At 43.3% G+C, this 26,224-nt stretch overlaps 1 protein-coding gene across 1 annotated transcript in view; it reads left to right on the top strand.

Moving 5' to 3' along the window:
- Positions 1-26,224, top strand: part of Gpd2 (glycerol-3-phosphate dehydrogenase 2) — a 137,540-nt gene that overhangs the window by 30,466 nt on the left and 80,850 nt on the right. The window contains exon 2 of the mRNA XM_038337683.1: positions 6,648-6,757. Within this exon, the coding sequence (XP_038193611.1) occupies positions 6,656-6,757 (102 nt within the window). The 5' untranslated portion in view covers positions 6,648-6,655. The remainder of the gene's footprint in view (positions 1-6,647; positions 6,758-26,224) is intronic.

The following is a 26,224-nucleotide window of genomic DNA, read 5'->3' as shown; positions in this document are numbered from 1 at the left end:
TTATTGTGTGTGTATGTCTACAGTGTGTGGGTGTGCTTGTGCTCATGCATGCATACAGGCGAGCACAGACCACAGCCGACGTGTGTGTGTGTGTGTGTGTGAGTCAGTTCTCTCCATCTTAGGATCTGGGGGACTGAACTCAGGTGGTCGGTCCTGTGCAAGCTCTTTCACTACTGAGTGTCCTTGCTGGTCCTTCTGCATTTCTCAGTTGGTGGCTATTGCTTGCTTTCGAAGGTAGATGTTTGGTTAAGTTGTTCAAACATATGATTTAGCTGGGATGGTGGCCTTGCCTTTGAGTATGAGGACACAGGCAGCGGGCACCTAGTGACTGTTTTGAGATGTGTTTCTCATGTTGGTCAGAGTTACTGCTGTAGTGGGAGTTCTCAACGGAGGACTAAGCATTCGGTTGAGCCGGACAGTGAACTCAACAGTAACCTGTAGGCTTTGAGAAGTGGCCACTGTGGTTTATGTCTGTGAGAGCTCAAGTGGCAGTTGTGATGTTGAGTTCTAGGCGGATGTTTCCCAAGCCAGTACCCCTTAGCTGATTACTTTGATGACCCTTTTAGAAGTTTTGGATGTATATGACGAATGCTTTTGCTTGCTCCAAATAACTGGGGCTGAGAGATGGCTCGGCGATTAAGAGCACTGGCTGTTTTTCCAGAGGTATTGAGTTCAATTCTCAGCAACCACATGGTGGCTCACAACTAACTCTAATGAGATCTGATTCTGGCCTGCAGGCATACATGCAGACAGAACACAGCAAATAAAATAGTTAATAAAATCTTTTTAAGAAAAGAAAAATTAAGTGTTATGATAATATTTCAAATTTCCTCAGTTTCAAACTGGTCTCCTTCCCTGCTTTAGTCTGTCTTTCTGGATCAGTACCACTGGGGCCAACCCCCAGCTTCCGGGACTGTTCACCTTACATGCTTGTTCTTGGCCACTTCCTCCTGTCATCATTTGTGAGATCCTGTTGAGAAATTCGGGATTTCTCTGTGGCCACATTTCCCAAGGTTGCCTTAAGCCAGGCTCATTCATCTCCCACAGGGACGGTTTCACTCTCAGCTTGTTATCTTCTTCTTCCTCATAACCTTCTGCCTAGAATTCTACTGTAAAGGGAGGCATGCATCTTGAGGCAGATGCGTGTGTGAGCGAGGACCATTTTGTTGAGGCTTGGCCAGCTGAGCTAGTCTTCTTGGAAGAATTAAGAGTTGGGACATGCCAGCACGGGAGCCAGCCCTGAGTCACTGTGCATGTGATTTAATTCACAGTCCAGAAAGCATGGACGTTGAGCTGTGTGATAAGCTAGTAGTTTTGTGTTTCTACCATTTTCCCTTGATGGTTTTCTTATACGTTTAATGCCAAAAGTGGAGATTCATGAGTATTTTCACCTCTGTCTTCGGTGGCCAGGAGACGGAGCTCTGTACTGATGTCAGTTGCTAGTAGAGTTCTCATGGGCTCCCCTGCTCAGGGAAAGCAGAACCCGGGGTAGATCTTTGAGACAGGACCTTTGAGTAGGAAAGGATTTCAGAACAATTCATAGTGGAACACAATTACCTTAGTCAAAGGACATAATGTCAAACCAAGTTTACTAACTCAGCAGAGTTTAGAAATTAAGTGATTTTTAAAATCTGGAAAAATATGAGCTGGTTTACCTTTAAAGAATTTTCTTCAAAATTAAAAAGATACACTTTTTATTTTACGTGTATGAATGTTTTGCCTGGGTGCATAAATGTGCTTCACGCACATGCCTGCTATCTACAGAGGCCAGACCACCTGAAACAGGAGACAATTGGAATCCTCCAATTGGGCTGGGGAACTAGGCCCTCTGCAAGAGCAGCAAATGCTCTTAACTGCTGAGTCATCTCTCTGGACCCTTGAAGGATTTTTATCTGGAGATAAAATGTTGAGGTTGTTTATGAGGTGCTTTGTTTAGATTTATGAGAGAGGAGCAGTGATACAGTTGAACTCAGGGCCATAAACATCGTGACCTTGGGTGAGTACAGTTCAGTGGTACCTTAGGTTGTGTTGAAGTTTCTGGTAAGGCAGGTTCTGGGATGGGAGGCTGCTTTCTTTCCTTCCTTCTTTATTCTTCTTTCTCTCTCTCTTTCTCTCTCTCTCTTTCTCTCTCATTTGTTTATTTATTATGTATGCAATATTCTGTCTGTGTGTATGCCTGCAGGCCAGAAGAGGGCACCAGACCTCATTACAGATGGTTGTGAGCCACCATGTGGTTGCTGGGAATTGAACTCAGGACCTTTGGAAGAGTAGGCAGTGCTCTTAACCTCTGAGCTGTCTCTCCAGCTCCTCATGACAGGGTCTCTCTGTGTAGCTTTGGATCCTGTCCTGCAACTCACTCCTACAGACCAGGCTGGACTTGAACTCACAGAGATCCTCCTACCTCTGCCTCCCGAGTGCTGGGATTAAAGGCAGGCACCACCACCGCTCTGCGGGAGGCTGTTTTCTATTATGGCTGCTTTCTATACCCACGTCCCTTCCATTTCTCTCGATATTCTATTCTGTCTCACATTATTTGATAGCTTCCTAGTTGCAGCTTTTATTACTTAAAATATTATTTTATGTATATGGATGTTTTCCCTGCATGTATGTCTGTGTACCATTTGAGGTTCTGGTGCCCAAAGATGGCATTTGGATTCTCTACCCTGCAACTGGAGTTCAAGAAGGTTATGAGCCACCATGTTGACACCAGGAATCAAACCCTGTGAGAACAGAGAGTGCTCTTGATTACTGAGCCATTTATCCTGCCCCTTCTAATTACTTTAAAAATTAATACTTGGAAGTTATCTTTTCTTTGTAACCATGGTGAGACTTTTCACTTATAAGGTACTATAATGGATACATGTCTGTGGTGTAGAGTTTATGGTTTTTTTTTTTTTTTTGCTTTTAAATATATTTCTTTGAACATTAAAACAAGACACTTGCTCTATTTGGCCCTGGGCTATTGGTAGATACTGTGCCAGTGGCTCCATCCATGACAGTTTGTGTATGCCGGTATGTCTGTGTGTGTTGGGGTGGGTTAAAGGATAACCACAGGTTTTAGCCTGTATCTTCCACTTTGAGTTGGGGCCTTTTGCTTTTCCTCCTGCATACACTTGGCTAGCTGGCCAGTGAGCTTCTAAAATAATCGTCTCTCTCCATGTACCATCTCCCTGCAGGAAAGCTGGGATTATAGACACATGCTACCAGATTCTGCCTTTATGTGGGTTCTGAGATTTGAACTCAGGTCTTTATGCTTCTGAGGCAACCTCTTTGCCCATTGAGCCATCTCCCCAACTGAAGCTAGATGTTTTAAGGTAAAAAGTAGTAAAGCAAACACTCTATGAATGACAGCTGTTTGCCATTGTGACTTTCCCCCCCCATTTTTCTGAAAGGGTCTCACTAAAGAGACCTAGCTAGCCTGGAACTAATAGAGATCCTTCTGCCTTTGCCACCCAACTCTGGGATTAAAGGCATGTATGACCACATTCAGCCCCATGTCAACATTCTTAATAAAAAACAAATCTATCAATGCTGATTTTAGGATAACAGGGTGAAATAGTCTGTTTTAGACGTTGGACTGCCTGTGAGTGTTTTACTCATTACAGGTGACTGGGTGACCTTATAGAAGGATTTGATGGTAGTAGAAATAATCTTCATTATTGTTTTTTGAGTCAGAGTCTTAGTAGAAACAATCTTTTAATTATTTCATAAAATTATAAAAAGATTGTTACAGTAAAAGTTATTGTTAACTCCAATGTTATGTGAATACAGTTTTTTTGTTAGTACTAGTAGGTTATTGAAAATAATCTTTTGCAAATTTTAGTATAGGAATGTTAACTTGAAAGATTAAAATTAGTTACGTAGGAAAGCCACACTTTTGGAAGAACCAACCCCACGCTTAATTGGCTGAATGAATAATGAATGAACACCTAATGCTGAGACATTCTCATTGACTTACATGTCCCACCCCACAGTTGTCTTGATGATGTGTGGTTTCCTTTGTGAGGTCATGAATGACATTATCAGCAAGACAAATAGTGATTCTACCCCAAGTCAACCAGCCACCACACTCCTATCCGATGGACCATCAGGCTTCTGTCTACATGGGGTAGGCATGTGCATTGTTTAGGACTCTGTCCTTTGTCCCAAGTTGATCAAACCAACCGTCTGATAGTGGGCTGTCCCAGGACCCCCATGATTTCTCTTGCTGAGACAGGAATCCAGGTGAATAGTTGTCTCAGCACCTTAAACAGTGTAAGGCTGTGGCAAATGGGTGTCTGCTCTTGTGTGGTTTCGACATTTAAAGAAGATAAGGTTTAGCCTAAGGGTAACTGAATGTTTGACTTCCGTAGTGAGCACACACAGGATCTTCCACAGTTTGAGCAAAAGTGGATGGTTATGTAGGAAAAGTGTTGGCGGTGGCAGAGGTGGAGATGCACCTCCACATTGCTCGAAACAGCCTGCGGAGTTCCCGCAGACTTTTAGGGATCCTGACTCGTCAACACAAGATTCCTGGCTATGGCCAGAAAAGAATTTTAGTCCTAGTCTGTGAGAAATAGAGTCGGAGTTGATTAAAACTAGAAAAGTGCTCAGGGAAAGAACACCCAAGAGCCTGGATGTGAGCTTCTCAAAGAAGAATTAGTTTATTACAAGACATTTTTATAGATTTTTGAGCACAGAGATCAAGGGAGAGAAGCTCAGGGAATGTATAAAAAACACCCAGGTGTGGATATGAGGCCCTTAAGGAGTCTCTTGTCGTTAACCCTATTTTGGTGACTCTCAACTTATATCTCAAAAGACTGCTAAGAAACCTGATTCTCTCCTCCCTCTCCCCTTCTCCCTCTCTCCCTCTCCTGAGAAGTGAGATTGTAGAGGGCTCTAGAGGTTTCTTGGACAGGATTACAGTCCACAGGTGAAACCAAAGGAACGATGCTAGGAAGTCAGGGCATGTCCTTTACTGTAAGTGGTTTTGGTGAGATTCCTGGAAAGTTGCACATTTACACCTAGGGAAGGATGCTTTACGCAAATGCTGATTGAGCTGGAATCTTGATTCTCTGCTGCTGAGGGGCTTCAGCTATTCCCAGGGGAGGGCTCCTTTTCTGTCCTGTGTCCCCTGGGTCTTTCCTGTCTTTCCAACTTGCAGCAACAAAGATAGTAGAGACCTTCAATGTCAGGGCATTTATAGTTAATATATTAATGTATTTACTATTTATATTAATATTTCTTAGATAAGAATGTTAATAATAGCAGTAACAAAGCCATGTTGGAATCTTGTCATTTGTGAAGGAGAAGGAAACAAAAAAATTTAAGAAATGTCAACTTCTATTTTAGTGTATAATTTATAGTATTCCAAAATGAGTTCTCTGTAGAATCTAGTTACCAACTCTACTGAAATTCTTTAATTTAGGAGAGTAGAACAGATATTTTACATCCAATATGGAACCCAACATATTTACATTGAATTTTTTTTTTCTATTCTAAGTTAAAACTACCTTTAAACTTAGCAAGCTCTTGAGTTGCTTCATATCAGAAGAGCGTTAAGTGAGTTGTTCAGACAGGTCTGGCCACCACCCCTACTGGAAAATAGGGTAACAGCTTCCTTGTAAGAGGTGGGTGTGCCAGCTGCGAAAGGTTTAGGCAGGTCAAATTATTTGCTCCTAAGTTAAATAAATAAATAAATAAAGGTGCTCACAGAGTGTGATCCTTCTCTGTTTAACAGAATAAAAGTAGATCAGAAGACGTTGATGAGATTCTTATTTCTTGTAATGTTTTTGGCTTCCAAAGGAGTCTGAAAAAAATTTTAAATCCTCAAGAACAGACTTTTTTTTTTCCTTTGGGATATCCAGTCGTTGAAAACCAGGAAAAAAAAGAAAGCTCACACACAATACAGCACTTTATTTGGCAACACACTGTGAACACAAAGGAGCCTTCTCATTGACATTGCCACCATGTCGCTGGTTAGAGAGAAACCTTTCTCTATCCCCCACCCCCTTGTCTTTTTTTCTTTTCTTTTTTTTTTTTAAGCTCCTCCAACAAAAGGGGTTACAGGAGGTTAAGTTATCATTTTGTTAGAGGACCAGGGCCTGGTGTCTGCTGACCACCTATCTGTAAAGTGTCCACCGTTCCAGGGATGGAGGTCTCAGCACATTGTTGGCTTTTGGCTTCCGGGAAGATTTCATTAAGAAGGGAAAACTCCAGAAAGTTGTCTCAGAGTTTCAATTGAACCCTGAAGCAGGCCTGAGGTTTATTGTCCCATTGAGTGACCCAGAACTTCCATCCATTCCCCGTGGGGAGGGGATTAGCAGTGGAACAAATTCGCAGGTACAGCTTGTAGTTTTGTCAGCTCCACAATGACATTTCTTTACACAGCTCTCTTGACTTTATACTCTTTAAATACCCTAAGTTGTCTCTTAATTTGCATTTCTTTCTTTAATGCCTGTCAGCTCTGAATGTAACGTTTACATAATCAATTTCCTCGTCCTGGTTTCCTGGATTATTGCTTTTGAATTGTGGTACACCCATTGGCATGTTAGGAGTCTTCTAATGTTTTCCTGTCTACCTTAATATAGTTTCATAATCTGTACAGTGTCTTATTAAGATTATTATGCGATGAAATTAACTTATTTTCTTTCTATTTTTCTTTGTAGGCTGAGCAATGGCATTTCAAAAGGCAGTGAAAGGGACTGTTCTTGTGGGCGGAGGAGCTCTGGCCACTGTTTTGGGACTCTCTCAGTTTGCTCATTACAGAAGGAAGCAAGTGAGTAAGCGCATGAACTGGTGGGGAAGCATCGATGCTGTGTGTGCTCATGGCTGTCTGTAGGAATTACTCTAAAAGTTCCTCAGTTTAAAGCGACCCTCAGAATACTGCCTTGTGATGCCCATGAACTTTGAGTGCCCCGTGTTTTCTCAAAAGCCTCTGTTTTGGCTCTTTGATTTTTAAAAACTGCTTCATTGATTTGTGCCAGGGTTTGTTCATTTAGACTTTACTGTTCAGTTCATTGAGATGCTTGGGTGCTTATTTGCTCCTGCCAAGTTTGTCCTATTAGAAGGCAGGAGACTGGGAAAGGAAGTAGAAAAGCATTATATTCCCCCCCCCTCTCTCCCTCCCTCCCCCCCTCCCTCCCTCCCTCCCTCCCTCCCCCCCTCCCTCTCTCTCTCTCTCTCTCTCTCTCTCTCTCTCTGACATGTTTTTACTGTGAAGCCCTGGCTGTCCTGGAACTGTGTTGGTCAGGCTGATCTCAAACTCACAGAGATCCACCTGCCTCTGCTTCCAGAGTGCTGGGATTAAAGGCATGTGCCACAGCGCCTTTATATTTCTTAAAGGTTCAGTGGTTTACTTATGTAACAAGGATATCATTTCATGTAAGGAGCAGAGTTCAGTGTGGGACACCCCAACTGTGGGATTAAAGTGAACATTCTGAAGACTGTTCAGTTCCCTTTTATTTTTTTCTTTGTACCACAGCCATGCCTTCGTACAGTTAAGTTTGAGAGCCAGAAATGATCTCATTGCAGGATTTTGTTTTCTTCGGCCTTGAGATGCTGTAGTTCATTTTGATTTCCTGTTTCTCTTTTCCTGTGTCATTTGGGCTGACAGTCCTGCTTCAGGAGGAGAGCAGGAGGGGGAGCTTGATGACAAGGCCAGCTTGCTGTAACACCTCGCCGTTTCTGTGGCTACCTTTAAGCCACACATTTCTCTACATGACCTTGTTCTTTGTTTCCTTGTGTTAGAAGGTGGTAGAACCAGACATGCTGCTTGGAGGTTTCTATCCTGAATCTGAAATAGCACCTCAAAAACACATATTAAGAAGAATTAATGTATTGCTTCACAGTTGCCTTACCCTTACCGTGAATAAGTGCCTCAGATTTTTTTTTTTCAGACAGACAATGTCTTACTCTTTAGCCTGACTGGTCTGGAACTCACACAGCTCATGTTTGGTGCTTCACAATCCTCAGCACTCAGGAGGCAGAGGTGGGTGGGTCTCTGAAAGTTGAAGGCCAGCCTGCTCCACGCAGTTTGTTCCTGGACAACCAGGGCTATGTAGTGAGACTGTCTTGAAAGAAAGAAAATGAAAGGAAAAAAGGAAGGAAGGAAGGAAGGAAGGAAGGAAGGAAGGAAGGAAGGAAGGAAGGAAAAGAAATGTAATCAGGCAGGGATTACAGTCCTGAGCCACTGTGCCTGCCCAGGCCCAAAGCTCATCCATCCATCCATCCATCTATCTATCTATCTATCTGTCTGTCTGTCTGTCTATATAATGCATTTCTTCATAAAGAGGAGAAGTGTTGGAGAGACTGTGTCACCCTCTCTTTTCATTCTGAGCCATGGGCACTGGACCCCAGGGCTTCCTAGGGTGTATGAGGTGCCCATATTAGCTGTCTTGCTGTTGAGTCTCTTCCTTGTCTCTTGACTGTGCTTGATATGTTTTCTTTGAAGAAGTTGCTTTGGTTTCTCAAGAGCAAGTGTGAAAGATGCTGCTTCTGCAGAGGCTATTTCAGAATCCTGGGACTTGGGCATCAGGGATTAGATTACTCCCCTCGTCTTCCCCCTACTCCCAGGTTATCTGAACCGAAACTGGGAAATGCCAGTGCCGAAGGTCATGATATCTAATAGGTGTTGCTAAATTCGTATGTGGCTTATGTCTTTTTAACCGTAGTAAGCCTGTTTTACTCTGAAGTTTATGGTTTAATTTTATCCCGAAATATTAGCTGTTCCATCTTTTGTAAACTTGTTATTTTTTTTAACTGATCTCACGGAATCAGTTTGTAGTAATGCTCCCGAACAGCTGAGTCAGGGCTGGACTTTAGAGAATGAGAGCATAGCAAGGGCCTGCTGTTCTCTAGAGTGTTTGTCACTTTAGCCCCTCACGTTAGGCAGCCTGACTGTCCTAAGAGCCCAGGGAAATGGGTACCAGCAGCTTGAAGTCATTTATCATTTTAAACTGACTGCGTCTGTTGGAAAAACAAACAAACATAACCAAAAACTCGCCACAAGCCTATTCCAGTCAGTGAACTGCATAGGAAATTTCCTATGCTGCATTTTCAGTGATTCCTGACCCTTTAAGATACCACCTTGGCCCTAAATTTGAGACGGTTGGGGAAAGATAGACAAACTCCCCGAGAGAGGAAACAGTTTATTTTAGTTGCTGACTTGAAATGGCCACCTGTAATAGAATTCTCTTCTCCCTCAAAGTGTGTGCCAGTCAGAGAGCTATTGGATGTGTCGGGGGGATGGTGACTGACTTCAAGAGTAGAGAAAGAAACAGAATCATCTGCCCCTTGAGCCTTGGGTGTTGGCTACATTTTTGTAAGGCTCTTAGATGTGCTCCATTTTCCTGCGGTCCGTTGTAGAAAGCACTGCCTCATTGTACAGGTGTGTTCACCTGCTGACTCCAGCCCCCTTTCCCAGGCCTAATTTTCTAAGATGGTTCAGACTGGAAAGTAGCTGTCTTTTAAGTATAAGCCAGAAGGCTGTGTGGTGAAGCACACCTTAAAATCCCAGCACTTGGGAGGCTGAGGTAGGTGGATCTCTGTGAGTTCGAGTCCAGCTTGGTCTACATAGTGAGTTCCAGGACAGCTAGAGCTACATGGTGAGACCCTGTCTGGGGAAAAAAAAGAATAAGTTGGTGTTGAAAAAACTTGCTGAGAGTTCAAGGCCAGCCTGGTAGACAAGAGCTAGTTCCAGGACAGGCTCCAAAGTTACAGAGAAACCCTGTCTCAAACAAACAAACAAACAAACAAACAAACAACACCAAAAAAAGAATAAAACTTGACATAGTGATATCCTAGTGTACCATCCATAATACTTTTAGGTCAGCCCATTTGGCTGCACCACTGAATTCTGTCTCCCTGGTCCTGGCTTGTGTATGCCCCTTGGCCATTCCCAGCACAGGGCTTTTGTCTCAAAATACAGGCAAGGTATTGAGTGAAATACAAATGGGTAGACTCTGAAAAGTTGGCAAGTCGTTAAAAATGTGCTTGGTGTTATCTGTGTGGGTGTAGGTTCTGGCCATCTCACAAAGCCTTTCTTAAATTAGTTAAATTAGCTTGTATTTGCACGGACAAATAAGAGGAAAATGGCTGTTTAGATTTTAGAAAGCTTCTTAAAAGGAAAACAGTGAGACTGAACAAGATTCGGTTTTATTTGTCTTTAAGTCAATTACTTGTCTCAGGAAGTGGCTGGACAGTTATTTCTAGAAGACAGGTAAAGCGTGAGGTGGTGGTAGTGACCGACTTCACAGAAGGCCCGCCTTTTTTACATTTATTTGTTTTGGTGTGTATTTAGGCACATAAGTGTGGATATCGTTGGACATCCTGTGGGTGTCAGTTTTCTCCTTTCTGGGACTGCACTCAGGTTTTCAGGTTTGGTCCTTTCTAGCTGAGCCATCGCATTAGCGCTGTGGTGTTTCGTATTGCGGGTGTATGTTAGTATTTAGCTTTCCTTTGCCAGTGATAGTTTTCACTCAAGTGAAAGTTAGGAAATAGCTCAGCCACTTTTTGAGGCAAACAGGTCAGTTTTAGAAGTGACGGTGGAACACGAGGCTCTTCACATTTAGGAACAGGACTGTGACTTTCAGTAGAAGTGTTGGGTCTTTTGGAGCTGGCAGAGCCCGTATCTTTAGTTGCTTTTAGAAAAAGATGAATGTTGGCTGATTTCTTTTGATCTGTTGGCCTAAAGGGAAGGGGCTTATGGCAAAAGAATCCACATTCTCAGCCCCTTCCCTCTTCCATCTACCACTTTTAGAAGTCTTTGAGGGGCCTTCTCATTTTCCTCTCTTTCTGTTTCTTCATCTTCCTATCTTCTTATTTTTCATTGTTGGGAATCAGACATGCTAGGCTCATGCTTGACCAAGGAAGCTACATCTCCGGCTGCCTACCACTATCTTAAATCATACTGACTACGTCGTGAGACACAAGACAGCTCCCCTTAGGCAGTAAGGGTGGGTCTGTGTGAATCAGGAGCTAATCATCATGACCCTTCCCCTGACAGGATTATCTTTCCAACTAAGCATAAAAAAAAGCCTGCATAAAGTATGTGGACTGCTCCCTGGTTCAGCCTGCTGTGTGCTCCAAAATGACAATTCTCAATAAAGATGGCCTCAGTCTCCTTCTAGTTCTTCCTATAAGTCCCTCAATAGACCACAGGCAGTGACTGGAGAGATGGCTCAGAAGTTAAGAGCACTTGCTGTTCTTCTACAAGACCTGGGTTTTATTCCTGGCATCTTTGTCAGCTTCGCAGGATCTGATGCCTCTGGCCTTTGTAGGCACCTGCTCTCTAGTGCATATACTCACATGAAAGATACACGCATTCACATAACTAATAATAAGTAGTAGAAGACCACGGGACCGGGGAGTGCATCCTCCCTTCTCTGCTTTCTTTCTTTTTCAATGCAGAAGATCTGTCTAGGGCTTCACACAAGCTAGGCAGGCACTCTCCCACTGAATGGTCCCCTCTATTTTACTTTCCATTTTGAAATAGCTTCTCATTAAATTGCTTTAAAATATCTTCTCATTAAATTGCTTAAGCCAACCTCGATCTTGCTCTATTCTATCCTCTTAGGCTGAAGGTAGTGTCCACCTGGCTGAGCTCTATTTAAAATTTGCAGCTCTTCTCTCTTTTTAAAAACTTCTTCATTGTTGTTGGTGTGCTCGGGATTAGTCCCAGAGCCTCCCACGTGCCAGATAAGCAATTGTGCCTCTACATTCTGTTGGCGTGTGATTTGTCGAGAACAAGTTGATGCTGATTCATTATTTAGTCCAAGTGCGTTTAATGATAAACTTTTAGTTGAAAGGGCCTTAGATGACATTCTTAATGCAGTCCAACAGTGGAGCCAAAGGAAGTGACCTTTTCTGGGAGAGCCTCTACTTTCTAGCCCTAAGCAGCTTACAGAATGGAGTAGGTTTAAGGGGGAACTGAGTGTAGGAAAGAGGGAGCCGTGGAGCATTGTCAGGGTAGGTTTTTGAGGAACAGAAGTGGGCAGGATTACAGTTAGGACTGCGGGAGCATTCCCCAGGTAGTTAGGAAGAATGGAGTGGGCCATGGAGAATGGAGCAGAATAGGCTGAAATAGGAGAATTTAACTCAGGGCTACTCTAGTCTCTTTTCATGTTAGGACACAGGCATCTTTCTTTCTTTCTTTCTTTCTTTCTTTCTTTCTTTCTTTCTTTCTTTCTTTCTTTCTTTCTTTCTAAATAATTAGCTCATCATTGATTCCACACCTGTTAAGGTACAGAGTGGAAAAACTGATGTGACGCTGTGGTCTCCTCTCTAACCGACTGTGGTTGCTGTAACAGGTCAGTTTAGTTGTGAGGGGCCCTTCTTGGGTGACGTGGTACATTTGTTCTTTCCATTTCCCACCCTGAAGTTGAAGTGGACTTTGTGAGCTCACGCCCCGGTGAAATTGACTGACTGACGTCTTTCTCTCCACCCCCCCCCCCCCAAACCCAAAGCAGGGGGCGGGCTTTGGGAATGAAGGTCTGTGTAGTTTGGAGTGGTCTTATAAGGATCAGGGAAGGAAATTCTGCTGAGGAGTCTTCCTCTGAAGCACGGGATCTGTCTAGTGATTCCTGCAGCCCGCCTTCCACACCTCCGCCCCCACGACGTCTGTTTTGGCAGCTTAGGATTGTAGACGGCTTTCCTGAATGTTGACCTTGTTTTTCTCTCTGTAACAATGAGTACAGCAGTAGCTCATTCCTTACGGGACTGAAGAGTGACGGGGTGCATGGGTAATTAAAGCCCACACGGATAGTGAGAGCCCTGTTTAACTTATATTTCGGTCTTTCCCTTTCACTGCGCTATTTGTAAAGTTGTAAGAAAGTCGTGCTTTCTTATTGTTAGAATGGACGCAGGTTTTTTTTTTTTTTTCAGTAGCAAAAGACAAGATTAGAGAAGCAAAAAACAGAATGACCAACGCTAGTCAAAATAAGTGTTTCATTTTTTTTTTCCTTTTGAAACTGGGTCTCGCTGTGTAGCCCAGTCTGGTCTGGAATATGTGATCCTGGTGCCCCAGACTCTCCAGCGCTGGGTTCACAGAGCAGAGCGATACCAATAGCTTTGTGTGTTAGTTTATTGTTCAAGTGCAGCAGGGTTTGGGTGAACTTGTTGGAGTGCACCAGGTATGAAAGTTTGGAGACTTTGGCTTTTCATATGATAAGGGTAAGGATTCCTCCCAGGCTTTCCCCTCTACACTCTCGGGCCATCTGTCTGAGCAGGCCAGTGGTCTGGCACACAGTAGATCTTTAGATTCACATGCAGCATTTTTCCCTTCTCTTAATGTTGGGTGCTTATATTTGAAACATACTGGAATACCAGGCAGTTGTGGTACACACTTCTAATTCCAAAATTGGGAGATACAGGCAGGTGGATGTTTACAAGTTCGAGGCCAGCCAGGACTACAGAGTGAGTTCCAGGACAGCCGTGCTACACAGAGAAACCGTCTTGAAAAAAACAAAAGGCAAAAAAGGGGGGGGGGGATGGAATATCAAACTTCTTCAAGATAATTGGTTTGGTTTACACAGTTTTTCCTACAGCAATAATGGAGAAGTGACTGAAGACAGAAACACTGGATGGATTTCTGATGACATTTAAATTAAAAAGCTTCTCCTAATTGCTATTCTGTAGTAAACATCTTTGAATATCATTCTGCTTTTTAAGCACTCTCAACATCATTAAGAATTTAAATTTGGGTGGTGGTGCACGCCTTTAATCCCAGCGTTTGGGAGCAGAGTCAAAGCCAATCTAATCTACAGAAGTGAGTTCCAGGACAGTCAAGGCTACACAGAGAAATCCTGTCTCAAACAAAACAAACAAACAACCAAAAATTTTAATTTCAGGAGTGGAAGAGGGTTGCTCAGTTGTTAGAACACTTACAGCTCTTCCAGAGGACCCAGCACCCGCATGGTGGTTCACAACCACCTATAACTCCATCTCCTGGGGGATCCCATGCCCTCGTACAGACCTAAGTGCAGACAAAATGCTGATGCACATTAATAAAAAAGAATTTAACTTCATTGGGGGAAGCTTCCTGATCTGAGGGTATTTGAAGTCAGGATCAACCAGAGAGATTGTTCAGGAGCCACATTTGTTTATTTGCTAAATGGCCTTGAACTTGTGACCTCCCTTGTCTGTCCTCCCCAGGAAAACAGTCTTCCATGTACAGATGCATTTTCCATAGGTTTGAAAGCAGCCTTTCTTTTTAAAAGTCTTACCTTGAAAGGGTAAAAGCAAATTTTCTGAGCTGGAGAAAATAGGTAGATGCCAGAAGATCAGATGTTCAAGGCCAGCCTTGCCTATACTGTAGGAGGCTAGCCTAGGCTACATGAGCTCTCACCTACAAACAACGAAAACTGTACCAAAACAACAACAAGAAAAAAACCAGACAACAGCAAAACTTAAAAATGCAACAAATAACAACTCAGCTTTTCCTAATCAATTCCATTTTGTTATTTTCTTTGAGCTTAACTGAAATGCTGTATCCCTGAGCAATATCTAACCGCATCCTGGTGTTACAGTGCAGGGTCCTGTTAGCCACTGTTCTCTGCTTCTGTGTGCTTCACTATTTTAAAGTCAACATATGAGATCAAGTAGGCTTCTGTTATCACCTTGTCATAATACCATCAGGCAAATCAAGGCTGTCACATCCAGGGATTTCCTTTCTTTTTAACTACTTAAATGATATTCCATGTTGTATGTGTCTTACCTTTGTCTACAAAGGATGAGGTGTCGTACACTAGGGAAAGAGTCAGGATTATGAACTATATACGAAGTAGGTAAGTGGAATCTTGGCTTACCATTCCGATCTTACAGTTGTAGTTTTTAAATATTTATTTTATGTGAATGAGTGTTTTGCCTGCGCCACACATATGCTTTGTGCTCACAGAGGCCAGAAGAGGGAGCTGGATCCCCCAGAACTGGAGTTAAAGATGATTGTCAGTGGCCATGTGGGTGCTGAGAATGGAATCCAGGTCCCCTGCAAGAGCAACAAGTGCCCTTAATTGCTGAGTCATTTCTCCTGCTCCTTATAGTTATGAGTTAATCCTGGAAGTGAATTGCTGGAATAACGCAAGCCAATTACTCTAGCAAGCAAGCTTCAAAACCCATGCTCATAGCAAAGGTTTCTTACTGTAGTCTTTCCCCATTCAGTATGGGAAGGTAGGGCACCCATTTGTTCCCGTGGTTCAGGAACTTGTTACCTGTAGGGCTTTGCTACCTACAATCCCATTTCTCTGGAGGAAGAGAATCATGTTGTTAAGCCTCTAGGCACTACATATATCCTGAATGTTGCTTTTGAATCTAGCTGACTAATGAGCTGCTTCTTATGATGAGAGTTTTATTGTTAGGGTTTATACTAAAGACATTCATCATTCATTTGCTTCTCTTATTTAGAACCCTGTGCATAGATTCCTGGAAAGGCTGGTTTTCTTCTAGAAATACAACTAAGTGTGTTGGGAATGTGCCTGGCATCTAAAGCTCCATGAGGACTCGGAATACTCTGTATTTTAGATAAGGCCAGTGGAAACTATTCTTAACGGCTCTGTATGGTGGACTGTTTCTTATGAGACATGCTTCATCAAAGCACTGAAATTATGCAGACAGAGCTGGGAATGTTCTCTGAAGAGCATCCTATCAGCTTCTCTCTAATTCTGGGTTTTGTTTAACACTTAGCCCTCAAAGTGGGGCCGCGGCAGCAACTTGTGGTTCTAACTCGCGTTGGGCCTTCGAGGAGTTTGGGATGCTATTTTGTGGCTGGCATACAGAATCGGCGAGGTTAACTGTACTTGTATAGGTCACCCGTGAGTCAACGGCTGAGCTAGGATTAGCGCCGACAGCTGGTGAGCTGCTAGGCTGTTGCTAACTGAGCAGCGTTGACATTCACTTTGATTTGACTTTGCATTTCATTTTCAACTATTTATTCATTTTAAGGCCTTTTAAAGAAACTTTTTAGGGATATTGTGGGATGGAGGAAACTTTCTATAAATGCCCCGGGAGAGCCCTCTTGCTTCTGTCTCCTTTTCCATTCTTCCAGCTTGATAATTACATGTTTCTGTTTGGAAAGCTTTCTCTAGGTGGTTTTTCCCCCTCTAAATTTAGGATAAAAAAATACTTTTAAGTTAGGTAGTCCTAATTTTACTTTATTTTGAAATCTGACACTTTCTAACAAAAACTTACGAGGTCTAATTGTGTCATAGCATGTATATATGATAGGGCTCGTACATATCGTACTTGTACTTGATGAAGTAGCCACAGAGATGGAGAGTGTGTATCTCAAGTTTGAACATGAACTATTTGGAACGTAAGGTTCAAGTATAGTAGACTCATCCCTTGGCTAATGGATCAGCATAGTACTCCTCTGAGAGAGAGAGAGAGAGAGAGAGAGAGAGAGAGAGAGAGAGAGAGAGAGAGAGAGAGAGAGAGAGAGAGAACCACTGACCCTGTTTCAGTTCTAGCTCAATGCCTTATGGAGAGTTTTAAGGCCAAGTGCTGTTTGGTAGACATCTGGGTCTTCTCTGCGACTGCACAGGACGGCTGGTTGCAGGCTATGCAGATGAGCTAGGATTTCTAGAATTCATTAATTGCATTGTAATTCTGTACTGTAGAAGGTGTGTTGTGGTTCACACCTTCAATCTCAACACTTGGGAGGCATAGACAGGCAGATCTCAGAGTTTGAGGCCAGTCTGTTCTGCTTAGTGAGTTTCAGGATAGCCAGAGCTATGCAATAGAGAGACCCTATCTCAAAACAAAAGCAAACAACAATTTTGCCCAGACCTCACAAGGATCCACCTGATTCTGCCTCTCCAGTGCTGGGGAATAAAGGTGTGTGCTACTGTGCTCAGAAGAAAAAAAAAAGAAAAGAAAGAAAAGAGAAGAAATATGTAAAAAGATGCCTCCTCTATATTTGTTAGATGCTATGTGGGGGGTAGGGTGAACAAACAGCTACTGGACAACCAAGAGTGATATATATATATATATATATATATATATATACATACACATATATATATATATTATATTATATCTTTTTCCTTCCCTTTCTGTCCTCTTCAACCCCAGATTTGCTATCTAGACCCTCCACTTTCTTTTTATATGCATGTATGTATGTGTACTCGTGTGCATCCTTGGTGTAGTAGAAGGCCAGGAGAGAGGATCAGATGCCCTGGAACTGGACTTGTAGTCTCTGTTAAGCAGCCATATGGACCCTCTGCAAGATCAGCAAATGCTGTTATCATTTAGCAAAACACAGAGCAAGAGAGAAAGATGCCATACAACAAGAGTTCAAATGGAGGGGTTTTTTTATTGGGGGAAAGTGAATGGGAAGAGGGGGGAGGGGAGGGCAGAGTCTGGCTTTTGGGGGCAGAAGTAGCAGGAGTGGAGTGGTATGGGGGGGGGAAGGGGAACAAAGAGAGGGGACAGACAGAGAAAGAGAGAGATGGGAGGTGGGCACGGTCCTTTAAAAAGGAAACATAGCGAGTGTGCACAGAAGGTGCTCTTAGTAGCTGTACCTGTGAGGACATATCCTGTCAGGATCCCAAGGGCAGGCCTGTACAGATGTCTGAATACTAACAGTCCTCCCTTTTATTTATTATAAAAAGGTGACAAGTTAGAAAGAGGTAACAGGTGAGGTGGGAATGAGGACTCGGGGTTCTCAAGACGACTTCCTGCTGACTTGGTGGTGTCACTCATCTTTGGGGTACCTGGGAAAGCTGGGGTGCTGACTGCTTTGTGTCACTGTTCATGCTCTGTGGCACTGCCAGGCACTGCTAGGACCTGACAAAATGCTGTTGGGGGTGGATCCAAGTCGACTCTCTAGGGTTTAAAGCACCTGGTCCATTCCCATCACCACAGCATCACCCAGACTTATTTGATGGTCTTGCACCTCAAGCTCTATGGCCACCAGCTGGTAATTTTGCAACAGCAGCTGATTAGGAATGGTCAGTGGGTCCAAAAAACATTCCAGTGGGAGCAAAGAGCTATAAACGGTGACACAGTTCCCATGAATGTGGCAGAGAAGTTAAGACCCAAGGGTCTGCAATTTCTAGCATCCTAGGAATTCAGAGAGGGCTGATTTTGAGACAGGCACAGGCTGTCCAGTGGGTTGTCACACAAAGGGCAGGAGGCAAGGGCTCTGAGCCCAAGAGAGACACAGTCACCTGGTACAAGGACTTTGAGAAAAGCCACAAAGCGAGAAGTCTGTGCTAGAGAAAGGAAGCCTTACGTCCAGGGGAATGGTCAGAGGTGGGGAGCCCTTCTAGAGACCCTGTCGCCAATATTGAATGGAAGGGAAATCGCCAGTGAACGAGGAAGCAGATTTGTTGCAGGTGGAAAAGAGTGGATCTGTTGAGGGCGGAGCAGGTGGGTAGGGTCCCAGCATGAAGTGATTACCTTTCGGTGAGCTCTGCCACGGAGCAAGCATGCTGCATGCCACAGAGTTAGGGTAAGAGTTTTATTGGGGGAGGGGAAGCGGAAGAGTGAAAGGGTGAAGGAGTGATACCTCCTTCCATCTATCAGGATCGCTGGCAGAATGTTGCAAAGGTCCCATAAAATATCAGGAAGCCGAGTTTTGGTAGGCTTATTCCCCATGAGTGAGGCAGAACAGGATCCAGTGGCTTTTTATCAAGCAAGGATCGTGAGAAACGCACAGGCTGCCTTTGAGATCCATCAATCAAGGGGCAGGAGCCGAAGGACTAGACTGGTACAGGCCTCCCAGTGGGTAGTCACGTAAAATGTGGGGGCCAAGGGCTCTGAGCCGGAAAGAGCCACGCTTGCCTGTTACCAGGGCTTAAGGAAGCCAAAAGGCAAGAAACCACATTTGAGAGACAAGATGAGTCCTCACTCCTGCGAAATAGCCAAAGGTGGGGCCAGGGGAGTGGCTTGCCAATCATGTCATGTTGGGTGAAGACCCAGCTAATCTAGAGATCTGGGGCTGTATGTGTGGACCTGGTTCCAGGATCCTGGCACGCCTTAAACTGCCTGCGGTCAGGAAGAAGGTCCAGAAGAGCCTTTCCTGGTCAGAGAACCAATGTTATATAATTTAGAAGAAAATGGGCATGAGAGAGAAAGATGCCATGCAAAAGAGCTCAGGTGGAGAGAGTTTTTGCTGGGAGGAAAGTGAATGGGAAAAGCGGGGAGGGGAGAGGGGAGACCAGCTTCTGGGGACAGAAGTGGAGAAAGAGAAAAGAGGGGAGAGGGAGGGAGGGGAAGGAAGGAGAGAAATACAGACAAATGGAGACACAGAAAAAGATGGGAGGTGGGCAGGGCCCTTTTAAAAGGTAAAGTAGCGAATGCACAGGAGGTGTTCTTAGTGGCTACAGGTGATGATGCCCACCCCAAGGACAGACCAGTACAGATGCCTGAATTCTAACAAGTGCTCCTCATCACTGAATGATCCAGCAACCATCTCTTCAGCTTCTCTGATTCTGAGCAAGACAGATTTGGGGAGCAATGTCACTCTGAGACCTCCACACATTTATTACACTATATATTTAAACTATTTATTTGGGGCTAGCGAGATGGCTTAGTAGGGAAGCAATCTTTCTGATGACGGGAGTTCAATCTCTGGAACCTGTAGAGGAAGGAGAGAATGACTCTCAGAGTTCTCAGAGTTATCCTCTGTCCTCCACTTATATGCTATGGCATGTACAGATGTGCAAGCACACTAATAATAATGATAATAATAATATGTCAGTTAAAATAAAGAAAATGATTAAATATTTATTGAAAGCAAATAGGTGGCATCCTCAAAACCTCAGATTGTCTGGCTACTTATGGTGTTAATTTATTTGAAGTTCAAACAGAGCCAGCAATTTTCCCATTTTCCAGCAATTTTTCTTGAATCTAACATTCCATTGTTTAAATTATACGATAGGAGAAAGTGAGAGTTGTAAGCAGAATGGATTTGCAGGAAACTCTACTTCCTTTCCCTCTAAAGTTTGTGATTGATTGTTTGGGTACATTCTGGTTGCACAGGGCTCCGTGCACATCTCAAAGGAATCATGGCCATGGATCGACTCTACAGCACCTTCAGGATTTACAGGAGGTCTATCCTCATTGCCTAGGAAGAGGGCACATTCATCACTTCTCATTGCTAGGACAAGATATTTTGACAGAAGCAACTTAAGGGAGGAAGAGTTCATTTTGGCTTACAGTTAGTTATGATGGGAAGGATTTCTGATGGTAGGAGTTAACAGGAACTGCATCTGGTTACTGAGCCACTTCCATCAGCCAAGACCCACAGAACCAAACCAGCACCACTAGCTAATATCCATATTTTCAAACACATTAGCCTGTGGGGACATTGCACATTTAAAGTATAGCAATGGACTTGCCTGGTTTTCTGTGAAAATGAGTGTGTCCTTGCGTTAATTGGCTACAGAGTAAGGACGAAGCCCTCATGAATCTGTTTATAGTGAAACATGTGGCTTACTGTCATGTAAATACAAGAAAACCCATCGATTGGGTCACAAGAGGATTCATGAGGTGAAGATCATTCAGACATATGAAGATAAACCATCTGAAGATGGTTGTCACCTTTGGCCTCCAGGAACACACAGATGTGGTTAGTCTTTTTCCATGACAACAAAACAGGAAGCAATTTCTCCCAGTCTAACTGATTGAATGGCATAATATGGGCGAGTGAGTGATTGTTGCAGTCTAAAGTGATTTGCATGAAACCTACTTTATACTCCAATTATTACTATACATGATTACAGGACAACCTGGCTGTTAATTGCCTGTGGTCTTTAAATATGCGCTTCTTTCAGAAATAGACACTAATTATTAGATCTTGTTTTCGGTCTCACCCGAAGTTGCAAATGTCTAGGATTTTTTTTTTTTAATTTGCAAGTCTAATAGTGCTCAGACATAGTAAAACCGATCTCATTCGAAATCCTATTCAAGGGAAATGCTCTGGGTAACTTCAGATTATGAACTTCACTTCCAATTCTATATAGATTCAAGTCTCTCTCCCTTTTGTTTGTAATTATGGGTCTGAATATGTCTATGTGCACATAAATGCAGGTTCCCTCAGAAGCCAGAGTCAGATGGGTTTCCCTGGAGCTGGAATTACATGGAGTTTGAGCCACCTAATGCTTATGTTGGGAACCATACTTGGGTCCTCTGCAAGATCAATATGTGCTCTTAACCACTTAGCAATTCTGCAAGTTCCATGCAAATCTTTGTCACAGTGCTGGAGGAATTTATTTTATTTTTCCTTGTAGTACTGGGTATTGAATCTAGGGTGTTACATGTGCTAGCCAAGACCTTTCCCACTGAATTGCAGCCCCAGCTCACTTTTCTTTCTTTCTTTCTTTCTTTCTTTCTTTCTTTCTTTCTTTCTTTCTTTCTTTCTTTCTTTCTTTCTTTCTCTTCCTTCCTTCCTTCCTTCCTTCCTTCCTTCCTTCCTTCCTTCCTTCCTTCCTTTTCTTTCCTTTTTTTTTTCCAAGACAGGTTTTCTCAGTAGCTATGGAGCCAGTCTTGAAACTCACTCTGTAGACCAAGCTGGCCTTGAACTCACAGAGATCCGCCTGCCTCTGCCTCCTGAGTGCTGGAATTAAAGGCGTGCACTCCCACCATCCGGATCCCCAACTCACTTTTTAAGACAGGGTCTCACTAAGCTGCCCATCGTGCTCTTGAACTATCTACTTTCTTACTTCCTAGCGGATGGGGCCACAGGCCTTTAGTTTCAGTGGTGAGGTTAGTAGATGATCCTGTGAAGAAGGACGCTTAAAAGAAATCCCTAGCTCAGAATTGAATATAATAGAGGGTTATTTATTTAGGGGTAGACTCACAGATCACAATCCTCTGCTGGAACGGAGAACAGCAACCGAATCCCGCAGCCGGAAAAAAGGCCGGACTCATGCTTTACATTGGCATATATAGTATGAGACCACGCCCAAGTGGGTGGGTAACTTAAAGGCGACTGGTGGTAGAAATTTCTACAGCAATTCGGAATCTGCAATCCTGAAGCTCATAGTGCTGGGTTTGTTCTGGGTTTAGGCCTAGGGCAGCAAACTCACATGGTAAAAGGAAACCATGACTCTAGTCAGAGTGTATTCTGGGGCTTACAAGTTCTTACCTTATCTACAGGCCATAACTGCTGGCACTCATTTTCATTAATCTCAGTTAGGAATCTTGAAATTTATGTGACACTGAGCAGTTTTTAAAGTTGGATATGCAAGCCAGATTTTAAGGGAGTATGTGACAGCAAAGAGCAGACATGTATAGTATATTCTAGACTTAACACATGCTCTTCCCACTTCCTTTCCTAGTTTCACCCAGCTGATACTCACCACTCTTGGCTTGATTTAGCTGGCCTTTCTAGGGAAGCTTGGCCAGGATATACGGGATGCCTTCTGTGACTGGCCCTTCCTTCCTTCCTTCCTTCCTTCCTTCCTTCCTTCCTTCCTTCCTTCCTTCCTTCCTTCCTTCCTTCCTTTATAGCTAAAATGGCCCTGAACTTTCTGTGTAGCTGAGTATGACCTTGAACTTCTGATTCTTTTGTGGTTGAGTGTTAGGATTACAGGCATGTACTACCGAACTTGTTTGATGTAGTATTGGGGATTGAACCCAACACCCAAGGGTTTTATGCATGCCAGGTGAGTACTCTGCTGATTTAGCTTCACACCACACACACACACACACACACACACACACACACACACACACACACCTTTTTAGCTTCTTCTCAGCCTTAAACACCGGTGAAAGTCATATTAGAATTGTCTCTGTGCAGCCTGGTCTACAAGAGCTAGTTCCAGGACAGGCTCTAGAAACTACAGGGAAACTCTGTCTCAAAAAACCAAAAAAAAAAAAAAAAAAAAAAAAAAAAATTGTCTCTGTGTCCTCTTGCCGCCTAGTCTACAGAATGCTTGAGGGACTTCCCCAAAGAGTCATTTGTTGAGTGAGTGGTGCAGAGTCCATCATCTCAGGAGCATTTTGGTCTTTCAGTTGAGTTAGGACATTCTGGATCCATCCATCAGCAGAGCTCATCTCCCAGATCCCTGTCTAGCCACCATGTCAGGCTTGGCAGAGGGAGACCCAGAAAAGGCAGGAGGAGAGCGCAAAGATCCTTTTCTTAAAGGGTGTCATAACTTACCATCCCTGCTTTTTATCTCTGCCCTCTTCTTTATTTCCCTGAAATTAGCATGTTCTCGAGAAGGTAGAGTGCAGATGTGTTTTTGTTACTCAAAGCCATCTGAAGCCAAACTGAGTCTTTCTCCTGTCATAATTCTAAGTAGGGCCTTAGGCTGTGTTTACTGCCTCTAAAATAAGCGTGGTGCTTAGCTTCTCAGTTGCAACACTTTCCAGCTTTTTTCGAAAGAAATAAACAAAAATAAAATGTTATTTTAAAGTACTGTCAGAAATTAAATAAATCACCCTCAATAGTACTGTGTGTGTATATAAATATATATTTTTAAATGGGAGGAACTCCTCAGTGCAACTTCTGCAACAGTCAGCATCGCCCCCCCCCCCTCACCATATTAATGGACCTGACGAAGGTTTACTGTGTAGATTCAGTGAGCAGAAAAAAGCCACATGCCTTATAAAACTGCCCAGTACTCAAGTGCTGTGTCCATAGCTGGTTACTATTGTTAAGTCAATTTTATTGAGGTATGATTTGAGCAACAGCTTAAAATGTGGTGAATCATGGATCACTGACCTGTTTTCTGATCCCATACTTGGTTTTTCGCTGAACATTGTTTATATAGAATGGTCACAGTCATGTAGTACAGGATTCTGAGTCTAGCTTGCTTGCTTGCTTGCTTGCTTGCTTCCTTCCTTCCTTCCTTCCTTCCTTCCTCCTCCTCCTCCTCCTCTTCTTCTTTTTCTTTTTCTTCTTCTTCGGGGGGGGGGTGAGGTTTCAAGACAGGGTTTCCCTGTGTGAGTCCTGGCTGTCCTGGAACTCACTCTGTAGATCAGGCTGGCTTCGAACTCAGAGATCCGCCTACCTCTGCCTCAGGTGTACTGGGTTTAAAGGCATGACACACACACACACACACACAGACAGAGAGAGAGAGAGAGAGAGAGAGAGAGAGAGAGAGAGAGAGAGAGAGAGAGAGAGAGAGAGAGAGAGAGAGAGAGAGAGAGAGAGAGAGAGAGGAAGGAGAGATAGAGAAACTGGAAAAGTATCTAAGACACCAAGCAAAGGACTACCCCCAAACTCTTGCTTTGGCACCATTACAAATAACGTCATTGCGAACCTCTGCTAACAGGTTTCAGTGTGGACACAGGCTTTCATTTCTTGTGGGTAATTATCAAGAACACTGATTGCTGGCAGTTTAAAAAAATAGCTTGGGGAGAAAAAGCCATGATTTCAATATTGAGACACACATGTGACATCCAACTATAAGTGATAATTAATTAGCCATTTGATATCTGGAGTTCGCCAAATTAGAAATTATTGTGGCATGAAGAGTGTAGGATGATATGAAACATCTGAGATTCTCTAGAGAGTTCATAGCCCATCTGAGAAGAATGAACAGGACACACCTAAGAGCAGGTTACTCATTACTATTGGGCAGTTGAGTGCTATCCAAAGGAAGCTAAGAAAGAGAGATACAAAAAGAGGGAGAAACATAGTTGTCTTGGATACCAAATTGAGTGATCAGTCAGTTGTGTTGTGGGCATGGGGTGTCTTATGAGGAAGAGGGTAATGGCGTGCATGTAAAAATCTAGTTAATAGTGAGTTTAGTGGGTAAATACAGAAGCCGGATGATTCAGGGGCTTCTGAATCTCTTGTGAATTCTTCGGGTAAATGTTGGAAACATGAGATGTTGGAAACATATATTCCATATATGGGAATGTTGTTGTTTTGGACAATGTCTTGCCCTGTAGTCCAGGCTGTCCTCAAGTATGTAATCCTTCTGTCTCCCTGCCTCTTGGGCACTGAGATCACAGGCATGTAGCCACTATAAAGATGAAAGAGGTGTTTTCATATTAAGATAATGCAGGCTGAGACTATTCCCACAAAAGGTCAGGAAGCTGCCAGGACCACGTAACCAATGGGAATGATGGAGGCACCTTATATCTTCCCTGCCTGCTGAGGAGAAGCCCTAGGTGAGTCTTCATGGTTAGAACAGACTAGGGCATTTTTGGAATTAACAAGTTCTAATGAACTATACCATGATATGGTCTCTAAACTTATTTCTCAACTATTTCTAGAAAACTTACCAGGCAGAAAATGTCAGCGATTCTGTTGACGTGTGAAAACGCTCGGGCGGTTTAGTCACTTGTCAGTCCCATGTCCAAGTCTTCCCCATCTGTCATGGCACAGTTCCGCCTCCCTCCCCACAGTGGTCAGAGTCTACCCCACCCCCTGTTTTGGCATTTGCTTTTTCTACAAATGTGTTCTGTCTGTATATACTATCTCTCCGTGTGTTCTATTTTTCTTCTCATTAGGTGAGGAAGACAAAGACCATAGCTAGAGGAGTCCAGTCCTTCATAGAACTTAGCAGTTTCTTTAATTTGGCTTGTTACATGAGGGAACAGTTATCAATACACGAACAGGAGGACTTACATGCAGAATGGGATGTTTTTGAGTTTTGGCATATGAATTAATAATTTAAAAATTGGTGCACTCTGTTATAAGTGTGGAGGTCAAAGGACAGTTTGTTGGAGTCTGCTCTTCCCTACTATGTGGGTCCTACAGACTGAACTCAAGTTTGTCAGACTTTCAAGACAGGGGTGCAGAGACTGAAGCTGGGTCTCTGTGACCCTAGACAGGCTTTCCACAATGTTCTCTAGACTTCTGGCTTTATTTCCATAGAAATGCAATTGGCTTGATAATAATTAATCCAGTCCTAGGCAGTAGTTTGATTTATTTGCATTTTTTTAAAAAAATCCCTTATCTTGAATGAGCAGAATAGTCTCCATGCAGGAACCACAGCTGGATATCCGAGTGAACACTCTTAAGCCCAACCTTAGGCCAGTTTGGGGCCAGTTTGGGACCAGTCTGGGCTGCGTAAAGAATTCCAAGCTATCTTGTAGATACATGAAAAAACCATGTTGCAAAGACCCGAGAGCACCTCTCCTTGAGCAAGCTTGGCCCTGGTCACTCCAAGCTTCATAGGTGACTTAGGGCAGAGTGGAGGAGAACCTTCACTGTGCTGATCCTGCGAAGGAATAGAGAGAAATAGAAGCTGTCATCTTTGCATAACTAAAGGATCAACATGCATCAATTACTCTGCATTGTGCTAAATGTATCCACACAGTAGTGTGGGAAGCAAATCCCGAATAC

This window comes from Arvicola amphibius, chromosome 7 (assembly GCF_903992535.2).
Source record: "Arvicola amphibius chromosome 7, mArvAmp1.2, whole genome shotgun sequence".
NCBI lineage: Eukaryota > Metazoa > Chordata > Mammalia > Rodentia > Cricetidae > Arvicola > Arvicola amphibius.
The sequence above is the reverse complement of the archived record's forward strand: the minus strand, read 5'-3'. Positions and strand labels throughout refer to the sequence as shown.